Consider the following 13,570-nt stretch of genomic DNA (forward strand, 5'->3'; position numbering starts at 1 on the left):
GCTTTTACATAGTGAAACCCAATATCTAAGTTACATTTAAACCAGTGTTGGTGGCACTGGGAGCAGGTAGGTAAAGTGTCTTGCCCAAGGACACAACGGCAGAGACTAGGATGGCAGAAGCGGGGATCGAACCTGGGACCCTCAAGTTGCTGCCACGGCCACTCTACCAACCGAGCTATATCAAAACAAAACAAAACAAAAAAATTAACAGAGCGAAGTACCGGACATTGGTACCGCTGAGTAACCGGTCTTGATTCCCAGGTACTGGGAACTAGTACCGTATCGATTCAAATGTGAAAGGTACCCATCCCTACTTTTATATTTACTCGGTATCGGGTTGGGACCAAAGATTTGAAGTGTTGTCCACAACCAGTGTGATATATTGCTGCATGCTCAACAGCACATCAGCAGGACTGAAACTCATCCCAACCTTAGCGTCAAACTGTGAAGTAAAGTGAAGTGAATTATATTTATATAGCGCTTTTCTCTAGTGACTCAAAGCCCTTTACATAGTGAAACCCAATATCTAAGTTACATTTAAACCAGTGTGGGTGGCACTGGGAGCAGGTGGGTAAAGTGTCTTGCCCAAGGACACAACGGCAGTGACTAGGATGGCGGAAGCGGGAATCGAACCTGGAACCCTCAAGTTGCTGGCACAGCCGCTCTACCAACCGAGCTATACCGCCCACTACTCAAGTACTCACATTGTACTTGTCACCAAGACGAGTCCTTAAAAGTCCCATTGACAGACTGCTCATTTAGTCGGAAACTGGATTAAGTCTTCTCGCTCCTATTCACACTTTTTTTCTTGCTCCACAGACCTTTGCAAAAAGGCTTTCTCTTTCCCCCCCGAGCAGTTCTGCTATCAGAAAAATCTCTCTCGGGAAATCCAGAGTAAATGTCAAACAAAAATTTCACGTCTGGTCTTTTCTTATTGTGCTGGAAGAATAAAAGGGTGATGCTGCTTTTTTGTGCTTTTGCTTGGACCCATTGTCCCCGCTTTTCTTTGATGTTCTCCACAGGAGACTTGGACGCAAGATTGGAACCGATTAGCCCAACTGAAGGACGGACAGCAGTCAAAAGAGACATAAGGATAAAGAACACACATGGTCTCTCGACTGGGCGGATTTGAAAAGTATTTTTAAACTATTTTTCAAATCAGCTAAGCTACGTCATTACATAGGGTTATTCAACTGGCGGCCCCCGTCAAAGCTTTTACTTTGGCCCGCCGTACAACACCCAAATAGGCTAAATGAAACCATTCAAAACAAGGTTGCTCATGTATGCAGTACTCCCGTCATCCCGCAGGGGGCATGAGCGAAGCATATGTGTCACAACGAAGCAGCAGTGGGCGAATAGAAGAAGATGGCACTATCGATCCTGAAAAAAATCTACAAAAAATCGCGACTGGACAACAAATATGGATGTATTGAAACTGCTGACTTTGAGATGTCTTTTGTGTTCGTAGTCGTGCTGTTTAACTCTGGCGATCAAAACTGGTGAAATATAGCGCTGAATTTGACCAGCAGAGGGCGATAAAGCTACACCTTAAGTTTAATTGTGTTAAACCACATGTGTGCAATGTTTGCTGTGTGTATTAACGCTAAACCTTCTATTATATTAATGTAACATACACAATAGATTAGGGTTGTACAGTATACCGGTATTAGTATAGTACCGCGATACTAATGAATCATATTCGGTACAATACCGCCTCTGAAAAGTACCGGTCCGTGGTATTGTCAAAAACTTAGTAAAGTATCAAACAATAGAAGAATAAGTGATTATTACATTTTAACAGAAGTGTACATAGAACATGTTTAAAGAGAAAGTAAGCAGATATTAACAGTAATTGAACAAGTGGATTAATAATTCATTTTCTACCACTTGTCCTTAATCATTTTGACAAAATAATAGAATGATAAATGACACAATATGCTACTGCATACGTCAGCAGCTAAATTAGGAGCCTTGTTTGTTTACTTACTACTAAAAGACAAGTTGTCATGTATGTTCACTATTTTATATAAGGACAAACTTGCAATAAGAAACATATGTTTAATGTACCGTAAGATTTTTTGTTAAAATAAAGCCAATAATGCCATTTTTTGTGGTCCCCTTTATTTAGAAAAGTACCGAAAAGTATCGAAATAATTTTGGTACAGGTACCGGTACCAACATATTGGTATCGGGACAACACTACAATAGACATTATTTATGTAAAATACACCCAAAGACTGTTATACTTTTGTATGGTTTATATTTGCAGTCTTACAAAGTCTTACAAACCTAAATAAAGGAAAAGGTATAAAGAACATGAGGGCGGGGACGTGCTATAAATAGTCGGTTTTGGGTGCCAGGTGATATCTCCATGCACCTTGTCAAACGTGTGTGCGCACACCTGATAACACACACAACCCTCTGATATACATAGCCCCAAATCTGAAATGGGATGCCAGGCAGTTCCTTTGCCTGACACGGTCATTAACCACTTGTCTAAAAAAGGGGGTCAGGCCCAAAGAGAGTTCCCTGCAACAGCGTCATACCATATGCTTAGAGAATATGACATGTGCCAAACGGGTTCTCTGTCCTTCTTTGTTGCTTTAGAAATATATATCAACACAATTGACAATTTTCCATTCAAAATCACCAAAGTCACTTTGATCAGCATTGCAGTGGAGGTACACATTTGTTATAGCACTTACACCAAATTGCCAAAAGTATTTGGCCACCCATCCAAATGATCAGAATCAGGTGTCCTAATCACTTGGCCCGCCTGGCCACAGGTGTATAAAATCAAGCACTTAGGCATGGAGACTGTTTCTACAAACATTTGTGAAACAATGGGCCGCTCTCAGTGATTTCCAGCGTGGAACTGTCATAGGATGCCACCTGCGCTACAAATCCAGTCGTGAAATTTCCTCGCTCCTAAATATTCCAAAGTCAAATGTGGGCTTTATTATAAGAAAATTGAAGAGTTTGGGATCAACAGCAAGTCCGCCACCCAGTGGTAGGCCACGTAAACTGACAGAGAGGGTTCAGCGGATGCTGAAGCGCATAGTGCAAACAAGACTTTCTGCACAGTCAGTTGCTACAGAGCCCCAAACTTCATGTGACCTTCCAATTAGCCCACGTACATTACGCAGAGAGCTTTATAGAATGGGTTTCCATGGCCGAGCAGCTGAATCTAAGCCATACATTACCAAGTCCAATGTAAAGCGTCGGATGCAGTGGTGTAAAGCACGTCGCCACTGGACTCTAGAGCAGTGGAGACGCCTTCTCTGGAGTGATGAATCACGCTTTTCCATCTGGCAACCTGATGGCCAGGAGAACGCTACATTTAATAATAAAAATAACTGATATTATTTTTATTTCGTCAACTAAAGTCAATGCTTGAAAAAACGTACAATATTGTGCAACAAATGTGTAAAGTACACATGTTCCTCTTTACAGAACTCATGTAAGACCATATCGATGCGCAGGTCGTCAGCCACTTTGTTTTTTAGGTCACTTTTTTGAGGGGATTTGGCCTGGTTCCATTTTTTCTTTTTTTGTGTGTCATGTTCTAATCCAGGACGTGTTTATTTTGTCTGAACAATGTTTCGTTGGCCAATAAAAAATAAGCTGCGGGCCCCAAATGGCCCCCGGGCCGCACTTTTGACACCCCTGAAGTCTCAGGATGTTTTTCACTTTATTTTCTTATTAGCGTGTGAACCAGTTTGCAAAATTAAACCTTTTGACAATTTATGTGACACTAAATGAGCCTTTCTTTAATTATTAGCTATAATATATAATGATAAAAATGATTTACTTATTACAATATTTAGTATAACACTGGGTGAATCAATAAAATGCAAAGTATCTAGTAGCTATGTCTGTGCAATATACTGTATGTATTGTGAAATGTCCCATTCAAATAAACAAATAAATAGATAACATTATTTTGCCAACTAAAGCCAATGCTTGAAAAAACGTACAATATTGTGCAACAAATGTGTAAAGTACACATGTTCCTCTTTACAGAACTCACAGAACTTATGTAAGACCATATTGACGCGCAGGTAGTTGGCCACTTCGTTTTTTAGGTCACTTTTTTGAGGGGATTTGGCCTGGTTCCATTTTTTCTTTTTTTGTGTCTAATGTTCTAATTTAGGACGTGTTTATTTCGTCTGTAGAATTTTCCTTGGGCCAATAAAAAAGAAGCTGCGGGCCCCAAATGGCCCCCAGGGCCGCACTTTTGACACCCCTGAAGTCTCAGGATGTTTTTCACCTTATTTTCTTATTAGCGTGTGAACCAGTTTGCAAAATTAAGCCTTTTGGCAATTTTATGTGACACTAAATTATCTTTTCTTGAATTATTAGCTGTAGTATATAATGCGGAGTCATACCAAAGACTTTACAAATGGGAGCCATTACCTCCCTGCTTGGCACTCAGCATCAAGGGTTGGAATTGGGGGTTAAATCACCAAAATGATTCCCGAGCGCGGCCAATGCTGCTGCTCACTGCTGCTGCTCACTGCTCCCCTCACCTCCCAGGGGGTGTAACAAGGGGATGGGTCAAATGCAGAGGGTAATTTCACCACACCTGGTGTGTGTGACTATCAGTGGTACTTTAACTTTAACTTTAATGATATCCCGATATCATAGCCAGATGAGGTGGTTCGGGTATCTGGTCAGGATGCCACCCAAACGCCTCTTTAGGGAGGTGTTTAGGGCACGTCCGACCGGTAGGAGGCCACAGGGAAGACCTAGGACACGTTGGGTAGACTCTGTCTCCCGGCTGGCCTGGGAACGCCTCGGGATCCCCCGGGAAGAGCTGGACGAGGTGGCTGGGGAGAGAAAAGTCTGGGCTTCCCTGCTTAGGCTGCTGCCCCCGCGACCGGACCTCGGATAGGCGGAAGAAGATGGATGGATGGATGGATATCCCGATTGTAGCTGAGATAGGCTACCCCCCGCAACCCCGAAAGGGATAAGAGGTACAAAATGGATGGATGGCTGGATGGATAAAAAATATTTAATTATTATAATATTTAGTATAGGGCAGCACGGTGGAAGAGGGGTTAGTGCATCTGCCTCACAATACGAAGGTCCTGAGTAGTCGTAAGTTCAATCCCGGCCTCGGGATCTTTCTGTGTGGAGTTTGCATGTTCTCCCCGTGACTGCGTGGGTTCCCTCCGGGTACTCCGGCTTCCTCCCACCTCCAAAGACATGCACCTGGGGATAGGTTGATTGGCAACACTAAATTGGCCCTAGTGTGTGAATGTGAGTGTGAATGTTGTCTGTCTATCTGTGTTGGCCCTGCGATGAGGTGGCGACTTGTCCAGGGTGTACCCCGCCTTCCGCCCGATTGCAGCTGAGATAGGCTCCAGCGCCCCCCGCGACCCCGAAGGGAATAAGCGGTAGAAAATGGATGGATGGAATATTTAGTATAACACAGAGTCACCTAAAAACTCTTAATGGCGCAAGCAAATACAATAAAATGTAAGAGTTTTTGAATTGAGCTGCTGAATTAAGTTTTCAAAGATATACTATGCGCCTGTGTGTGTACAGTATTGTGCATAAATACACACGCAATAAAAAAAAAAGTCACACTGTCAAAACCATACTTTTATTTTTACAACTTTAAAGCTATTTCCGGTTTAACCGCGGCTTAACACCGCCGACCTGACACAGTCAGGTGTCCGGACTGCGTGTGCACCTTTCCTATCGCACTGCTTACACTCACCTAGTGCACTAAGGACTTGACTACTGGTGACAATTGTTTGTTTTTTTTGTTTATATTTGATTTTTTTTTTTTTTTTTTTTTAAGATGGAGCCTTCTGACTTCGAAGCCATGAACTTCACGGTGAAGCCCACAGAGAGCGCGTACCCCTTATGTGAGAAATGGCAAGACGGCTCCGAGGGCTCCGTGTTCCACCTCGCTAACATCTTCCTATTTTTCGGCTTCATGGGAGGGAGCGGCTTTTATGGACATTTATATTTCTTCACCTTCCTGACGTTGGGCTTCTTCTGCACTTCTCTGTGGGCTTGGGCGGACACATGCACGCCGGACGCCTTCCTGTGGTGTTTGGCGCTCTTCGCGGTGTCTTTGGGCCAGCTTGTCCACGTCGCCTACAGACTCAAGAACGTCTCCTTCAAAAGGGACTTCCAGGACCTTTACAACTGCCTCTTTAAGAAGCTGGGAGTGTCACTCACACAATACGGGAAGATAGTTAACTGCTGCGAGGGAGACGTCCACACCATAGAGAAGGACCACTGCTTCGCCGTCGAGGGGAAGACCACCATTGATAAGTTGTCGTTGCTCCTTTCTGGCAGGTGACTACTTCAATCATGTCAACATCGGCCTTTCTTTGACACTAGAAGTGGGTGTGGTTGTTGTTTGTGCAGCCCTTTGAGATATTCGTAATTAAGGGCTATATAAGCAAACTTTGAATGGTAGAAAATGGATGGATGGATGGGCTTCACTACACACCGTAGCTCACTGGCGTCAAAATGTAAACAAACGCCATTGGTGGATCTACACCTGACATCCACTGTAATGATACCAAGTACAGGAGTGTATCTAGTCCGGTGGTCTCAAATTCACGGAATGCGGGCCATTTGCAGCCCACAGGCCAATATCTTGTGGGCCTTCATAGTAAAAAGGTTACTATTTGCACACCCTGTAATAGTTAAATATATTTAGGCAAACTTGAATACCACTACACCAGGGGTGGGCAATTAATTTTTACCGGGGGCCGCATGAGCAACCCGAGCACTGCTGGAGGGCCACATCGACAATATTTCAATTCAATTTTGCTCAATATTATTTTTGATATATACCGTAAGATAAATAATAATAATAATTCATAATAATAGTAATACTTCAACATAGTGTGTGTAACAGCATTCCATGACTAATATAAATAAATTAACATTAATAATAAATGACAGTAAAATAAGCACACGTATGACTGAGGAGTCATAGTGTAACTTTGTGTGGTGTTTGAGTTGTCCGACTTTTTGTGTGGCCATAAACGCACCAGTGGTTTAGTGCTATGCGTGTTGGTGACAGATGACAAGTTGGTTTTGGCCTGGTTTGTACGGCAGAAAATGACTAGTTTTTCGAGATAGAAGTGTTTTACTTATGTTTTTGGTGTGGTTCTGGCCGAATATAAACAGTTTTGCTCAATAAAGTGATCGATATAATTCCTGGCCTCGAAGCATCTCGATAGACGTTACAATAATTGAACGGTGTTCAATTGAACGGTGTTGACGAACACCGTTAGGGCCGCTTGTTGTCACTGTCACTCAAAGTTGCATTGCAAAATTACATAGAATAAATATGTTTATTTTGTTTAGAATTCAGATGGGATTTGATTTGGTGCGCGGCATATATTTGCTGCGCGCAGCAGACGCTAGCAGTGCGCAATTGCGCAGGCACGCACCTTAGAGGGAACGTTGCATGGCAGTCCATGTCTTGTTGGAAACACGCCATTCTTCATCAACTTTTCTCTTTTTAGCGTCTCGGGTGTAAACCGTGCATTACTTGTCGCTGAATGTGCACCTTCACTCGCAGGTTACACACGGACACACGCCCATAAATAATACTTTTCAAAATAAAAGCAGCACAGTTGTATTGCGCGCACGACATAGATGTTTTTTCAACTTTATTTTGTAATTAATGATTGCAGCTGTTCACATTCACTCACAATCACGCACACGCATACGTCCACACGGAAGTAATACAAATAACGATTTTCAAAACAAAAGCAGCACCGTTGTATTGCACACTCGACATAGATACTTTTTAAAATGTATTTTGTAATTTATAATTGGCCTCACGCGGGCCGGACAGGGACGCACAAAGGGCCGGATGCGGCCCGCGGGCCGCAGAATGCCCAGGTCTGCACTACACTCTAATTACCATAACGGTAAAAACACAAAAATTACAATGAAAAAACACACATTGGGCAACACCAAGAACATCTTCCTATAAAAAAGCGGAAGTGTCTCTCTCCATCTCATGGAGAACTAAACGGTTTCAAAATGTATTTATTTTTTACATTTAATTTTACATTGATAATGATTTCCTCTAGCTCAGTGGTTCTTAACCTTGTTGGAGGTACTGAACCCCACCAGTTTAGTGAAAAATTAAGTTTTTTGTTTTCAAATTCAAGACAAAGTTATATGTTTTTGGTAACACTTTAGTATGGGGAACATATTCTAAGTAACAAAGACTTAATTTAGAGTTATTTGGTTAGGGTTAGGGTTATAATAAGGCCATGCCGTTTAAGGTATTAATAAGTACTTAATAATGACTAGTTAAGAGCCAATATGTTACTAATTTGCATGTTAATAAGCAACTAATTAATGGTGAATATGTTCCCCATACTAAAGTGTTACCATGTTTTTTTACTGGTGCACAAAATGAACCGTGCATGAACATCACCTTGTTCCAAGAACAAAACCAACACAGTGCATAAACTCACAACAAATTACACACCTGCAAACCAGTCTGACTTCTGCTGTTGCCGTATCCGTAATACGCCGATAGAAAGAAGTTTTTATTTACACGATGAGTCGGGTGTGTCTTGACCTCCGCGGCGGAGGCTCCGTCAAACCCCTGAGGCCGACTCACCGAACCCCTAGGGTTCGATCGAACCCAGGTTAAGAACCACTGCTCTAGCTGCTGGTAGAGATAATTAACAACTTTAGTCACGTGGTTAAAACGGGATTCTGAAGTGAATACTTTGTGTGGCTTGTAGGTAAATTGAGTTTGAGACCCCTGATCTAGTGGATACTACTATGATTATTTTTTGACATCACATCTTCTTTCCATCCATTTTCTACCGCTTATCCGAGGTCGGGTCGCGGGGGCAGCAGCCTAAGCAGGGAAGCCCAGACTTCCCTCTCCCCAGCCACTTCGTCCAGCTTTTCCCGGGGGATCCCGAGGAGTTCCCAGGCCAGCCGGGAGACATAGTCTTCCCAACGTGTCCTGGGTCTTCCCCGTGGCCTCCTACCGGTCGGACGTGCCCTAAACACCTCCCTAGGGAGGCGTTCGGGTGGCATCCTGACCAGATGCCCGAACCACCTCATCTGGCTCCTCTCGATGTGGAGGAGCAGCGGCTTTACTTTGAGCTCCCCCCGGATGGCAGAGCTTCTCACCCTATCTCTAAGGGAGAGCCCCGCCACCCGGCGGAGGAAACTCATTTCGGCCGCTTGTACCCGTGATCTTGTCCTTTCGGTCATAACCCAAAGCTCATATTATGTTTATAAACTCAGGAAACATGTCCCTGGACACATGACGACTTTAAATATGACCAATGTGTGATCCTATTAAGACTTTGTATCGGATTCATACCCAAATTTGTGGTATCATCCAAAACTAATGTAAAGCAGAAGAATAAATAATTATTACATTTTAACAGAAGTGTAGATAGAACATATTAATAGAGAAAGTAAGCAGATATTAACAAGTAGATTAATAATTAATTTTCTACCACTTGTCCTTAATAATGTTGACAAAATAACAGAATGATAAATGACACAATATGTTACTGCATACGTCAGCAGACTAAAATAGGAGTCTTTGTTTGTTGACTTACTACTAAAAGACAAGTTGTCTTGTATGTTCACTATTTTATTTAAGGACAAACTTGCAATAATAAACATATGTTTAATGTACCCTAAGATTTGTTGTTAAAATAAAGCCAATAATGTAATTTTTTGTGGTCCCCTTTATTTAGAACAGTATCGAAAAGTACTGAAAACGTTTTGGTACCGGTACCAAAATATTGGTATCGGGACAACACTACTAGTTACTATGGTAATCTAAGTCACAGCAGCTCAGACGAGGGGGTGGGGAGCGTTTCCACAGAGTGTTTCCAGAGCGGCCAGCCTGAAATGCGGGTGTCAGGGACAGATGCTGAAGGAGATTTTTACAGCAAAGTTTGAAAGCTTAGTGATATATCAGATTGCAGGTAGAATTGCCAAATGGGATATGTTTTCTAAATTCTTTGCAGGCATGTTATATAATTTTACATAATATTTTCAGTGAAAACAATGTTAGTAAATGATCTACTAAAAAAAAAACGTAAACATTATGTGGTACATGGCACATGTAAGTGTCAAAAAGACAGCCAAAATAGGTTGGTAGATGAGAATACATCTCGGGCAGGGGTGCCCACAATTTTTTTGCAGACGAGCTACATTTCAATTGACCAAGTCGAGGAGATCTACCTCATTCATATATATAATTTATATTTATTTATTTATAAAAAATACGTTTTTGTTAACAAGTTAAAGGTGTTTAATGATAATACAAGCATGTTTAACATATATAGATTCCTTTCTTTCATGCAGAGCGGAATATAAGTTGATGTATTACCTGATTCTGATGACTTGCATTGATTGGAATCAGACAGTAGTGATGATAATGTCCGCATTTTTGAATGGAGGAGAAAAAAAGTCCTCCTTTCTGTCCAATACCACATGAAAGTGGTTGGTTTTTGACATCTTATTTGTCCAGCTCCCATACTCGTTTTTATACACTTTACAAGAAATACATTGGCGGCAAACTCCGTAGCTTGCTAGCTTGTGCACGCCAGCTTTCTGAGACTCTTATTATGTTAGCGCGGGCAGGATGAAGCAGCGCTTTTATTGTGAAGACAGGAACTTTTTGACGGCAGGTACGGCATGGGAGTCTGTTGAAATAACAAGTGTTTCTCGCCTTCCTGTCGGTCATTTTTTCTTAATAATGATCTCGCAGCAGCCAGTGTCGCGCAGCACTCCTTCATTCCGCACTCCATCCAGCTGTATAATCACTCGCCATACAGCAATAGATTATATCTGTCTATTACCTGACACCTTCTATGTTAGCTACCTCTCTTTGTTTATATTTTCTGCTGGATCTACTCTCTATTTTATGCTGCAGCTGTTACATATAGTGTAATATTGTACATGGTGATTGTTATATATTGTATATATGATATAAAAATATAATATAATATATCAGTATATATCATATACTGTACATATATTATGTAAATATTACATATGTCATATTTTATATTGCTACCACGGTACATTTTTAGTCTATTTTATACCTGCATTGTCCTTTCCATCGTTTGTAACTGAGCTACTGTGTAGAACAATTTCCCTTGTGGATCATTAAAGTTTGCCTAAGTCTAAGTTTAAGTCAACTCGCAAGACCCTCGGGTGCCGTGAATGTCAATCAAGTGACAAAAGTGACGTCTTGGTAAAGATTGATCGCTAATTTTTAGGTCAATTTTTTTAATGCCTGAATGGCGGTCGACTGACACACACTCCGCGATTGACGTAATGGGCATCCATGATTTAAATAAAGTGTAGTGTAGAAATGCACGCAATTGCAGGAAGTATAATTTTGATTTTCAAAATTTTCTTTCAGGGTTTGCATGGCAAATGTTCCTGTTTTTTTTTCTCAAAGGGTGCTCACATTCGTGTAAATCGCACAACCCTATTTTCCACCACACCTTGTCCTCAATTGAATTAAATTAAAACGGCAGTTAGTTTTGATTGTATTGTTGCAACATTGACACAACAACTGTCCATTTTTTTTTTTGTCTTACAGAATCAGAGTGACAGTTCAGGGCGAGTTTCTACACTACATCTACCCCTTTCAGTTTTTGGATTCACCAGAATGGGACTCACTCAAACCATCAGAGGAGGGTGTATTCCAGGTCAAAGCACAATGTTTCCGTCCCCATGTTTGACAATAGGAGAATTAGCTCTCACCTTTCTAACACGTTTAGAGTTTACAGTCATTCATCATGTGTCTTTCTCTCTGTAGGTCACTCTGTCAGCCGACAACCCGTGTACATATGTGGCATGGAGAAGGAAGAAACTCTATCTTCTCTTTGCCAAACACCGCTACATAGCCAGGATCTTCGCCCTGGTTGTGCGGAATGACATCGCAGACAAGCTGTACTCCCTTAACGACAAGGCATTCGACTGCGCCGGGCACCGCTACGATCTCCGCTTACCAAGTTACTGTCACATGCCAGAGACCGAATTAGAAACGGCAGATGTCGTCCCGAAAGTCCCAGCGCAGGAATGACTGTATGACCACACGAACACTGCTGCAGGCGTGACACACTTTCACCCACTCAGTGAGCATAGGAAGAGGTAACGTTTAATATGTTTTGTCTGTTCAGACTATTTTTTTTAAATGTTTTTTTATACTCCCTCGCCATTTTTCCTCAATGTAAACATTTTTAAATATATATTAACAATGATTCCACTCACTTTAGTGAACATATACAACTCTTTAAAGCAGGGTTTATTCAAAAGAGATAAGCCTACTTTCAAAATCAACAATAACAGGTTAACAAGGTACTTTTAGGTCTTAATCAAAACACAGTTTTATACAAGACTTATAATATAAGTAAGGGGTCTCCGCTCCATCTCTCCATCAGTTTGGGGCTCCTTGGCCTTGAAAACATTGAAGAGCCCTGGTTTAGTTAATTTCAAATAGCTTGACAGTGTTGTAGTAAGCATCAAACGTCACCACACTCGCACAATTCAACATACCGTATTTTCCGGACCATAGAGTGCACCGGATTATAAGGCGCACTGCCGATGAATGGTCTATTTTCGATCTTTTGTCTTATATAAGGCGCACCGGATTATAGGGCGCATTAAAGGAGTCATATTATTATTATTTTTTTCTAACTTGAAAACACTTCCTTGTGGTCTACATAACATGTAATGGTGGTTCTTTGGTCAAAATATTGCATAGATTATGTTTTACAGATCATCTTCAAGCCGCTTTCTGACAGTCGCTTCCGGATGCCCCGTTTTGTGGGCGGTCTTATTTACGTGGCTCACCTTCGGCAGCGTCTTCTCCCCGTCATCTTTGTTGTAGCGGTGTAGCGTGCAAGGACGGGAGTGGAAGACGTGTCAAAAGATGGAGCTAACTGTTTTAATGACATTCAGACTTTACTTAAATCTCCTCATCCGGAAACAACAACACCGGAAATGTGTCCCGTGAAAAACCGTGCGACCGGAACTCTCTAATAACTAAAGTTGCTTGGGTGAATAATGTAAACTCACTACACCGGTATGTTTTAGCGCTTTCATGGCGAGTTTACTGACATATATAAGTAAGAACTTTACACTACTTTATATTAGAAATGGCAAGAGTGAAGGATGGATGTCCCATAACAAGAAAATAGAGAAAAAGAAACTTATCGACTCCATTGTCGACACGGACTACAAAGGTGGATGCGTGCAGTTTTTCAGGATTTATACAGATCCCAAATACAGATCAGAAGGTACCAGAAGGTAAGAAAAGTAGTTTTTGCATAACATTGCGAAACAAAACGGCAGATAATGTCTTACCTTATACACACACCATAATATTACTCGTATGTTGAAGCACGTCAAACGGTGAAGTCTACACTTATCGCTTATGTTTGACCGCCATCTACTGGTCACACTTATCATTACATTATGTACCAAATAAAATTGCTTTGAGGTGGGTAAGCTCAACCAAACTTTTTCCTTACAAAATGATTTTAAGTGCGCCTTATAGTCCGGAAAATACGGT

At 41.5% G+C, this 13,570-nt stretch overlaps 1 protein-coding gene across 1 annotated transcript; it reads left to right on the forward strand.

Annotated features, from left to right (window-relative positions):
- Window positions 1-5,771: 5,771 nt before the first annotated feature.
- On the forward strand, window positions 5,772-13,298 carry popdc3 (popeye domain containing 3). Its single transcript, XM_062063748.1, has 3 exons — window positions 5,772-6,315; window positions 11,594-11,702; window positions 11,813-13,298. The coding sequence occupies exons 1-3, from the start codon at window positions 5,810-5,812 to the stop codon at window positions 12,077-12,079; spliced, it is 882 nt and encodes a 293-aa protein (XP_061919732.1). The 5' UTR covers window positions 5,772-5,809; the 3' UTR covers window positions 12,080-13,298.
- The last annotated feature ends 272 nt before the right edge of the window (window positions 13,299-13,570 follow it).

Source organism: Entelurus aequoreus, linkage group LG11, assembly GCF_033978785.1.
Source record: "Entelurus aequoreus isolate RoL-2023_Sb linkage group LG11, RoL_Eaeq_v1.1, whole genome shotgun sequence".
Classification (NCBI taxonomy): domain Eukaryota; kingdom Metazoa; phylum Chordata; class Actinopteri; order Syngnathiformes; family Syngnathidae; genus Entelurus; species Entelurus aequoreus.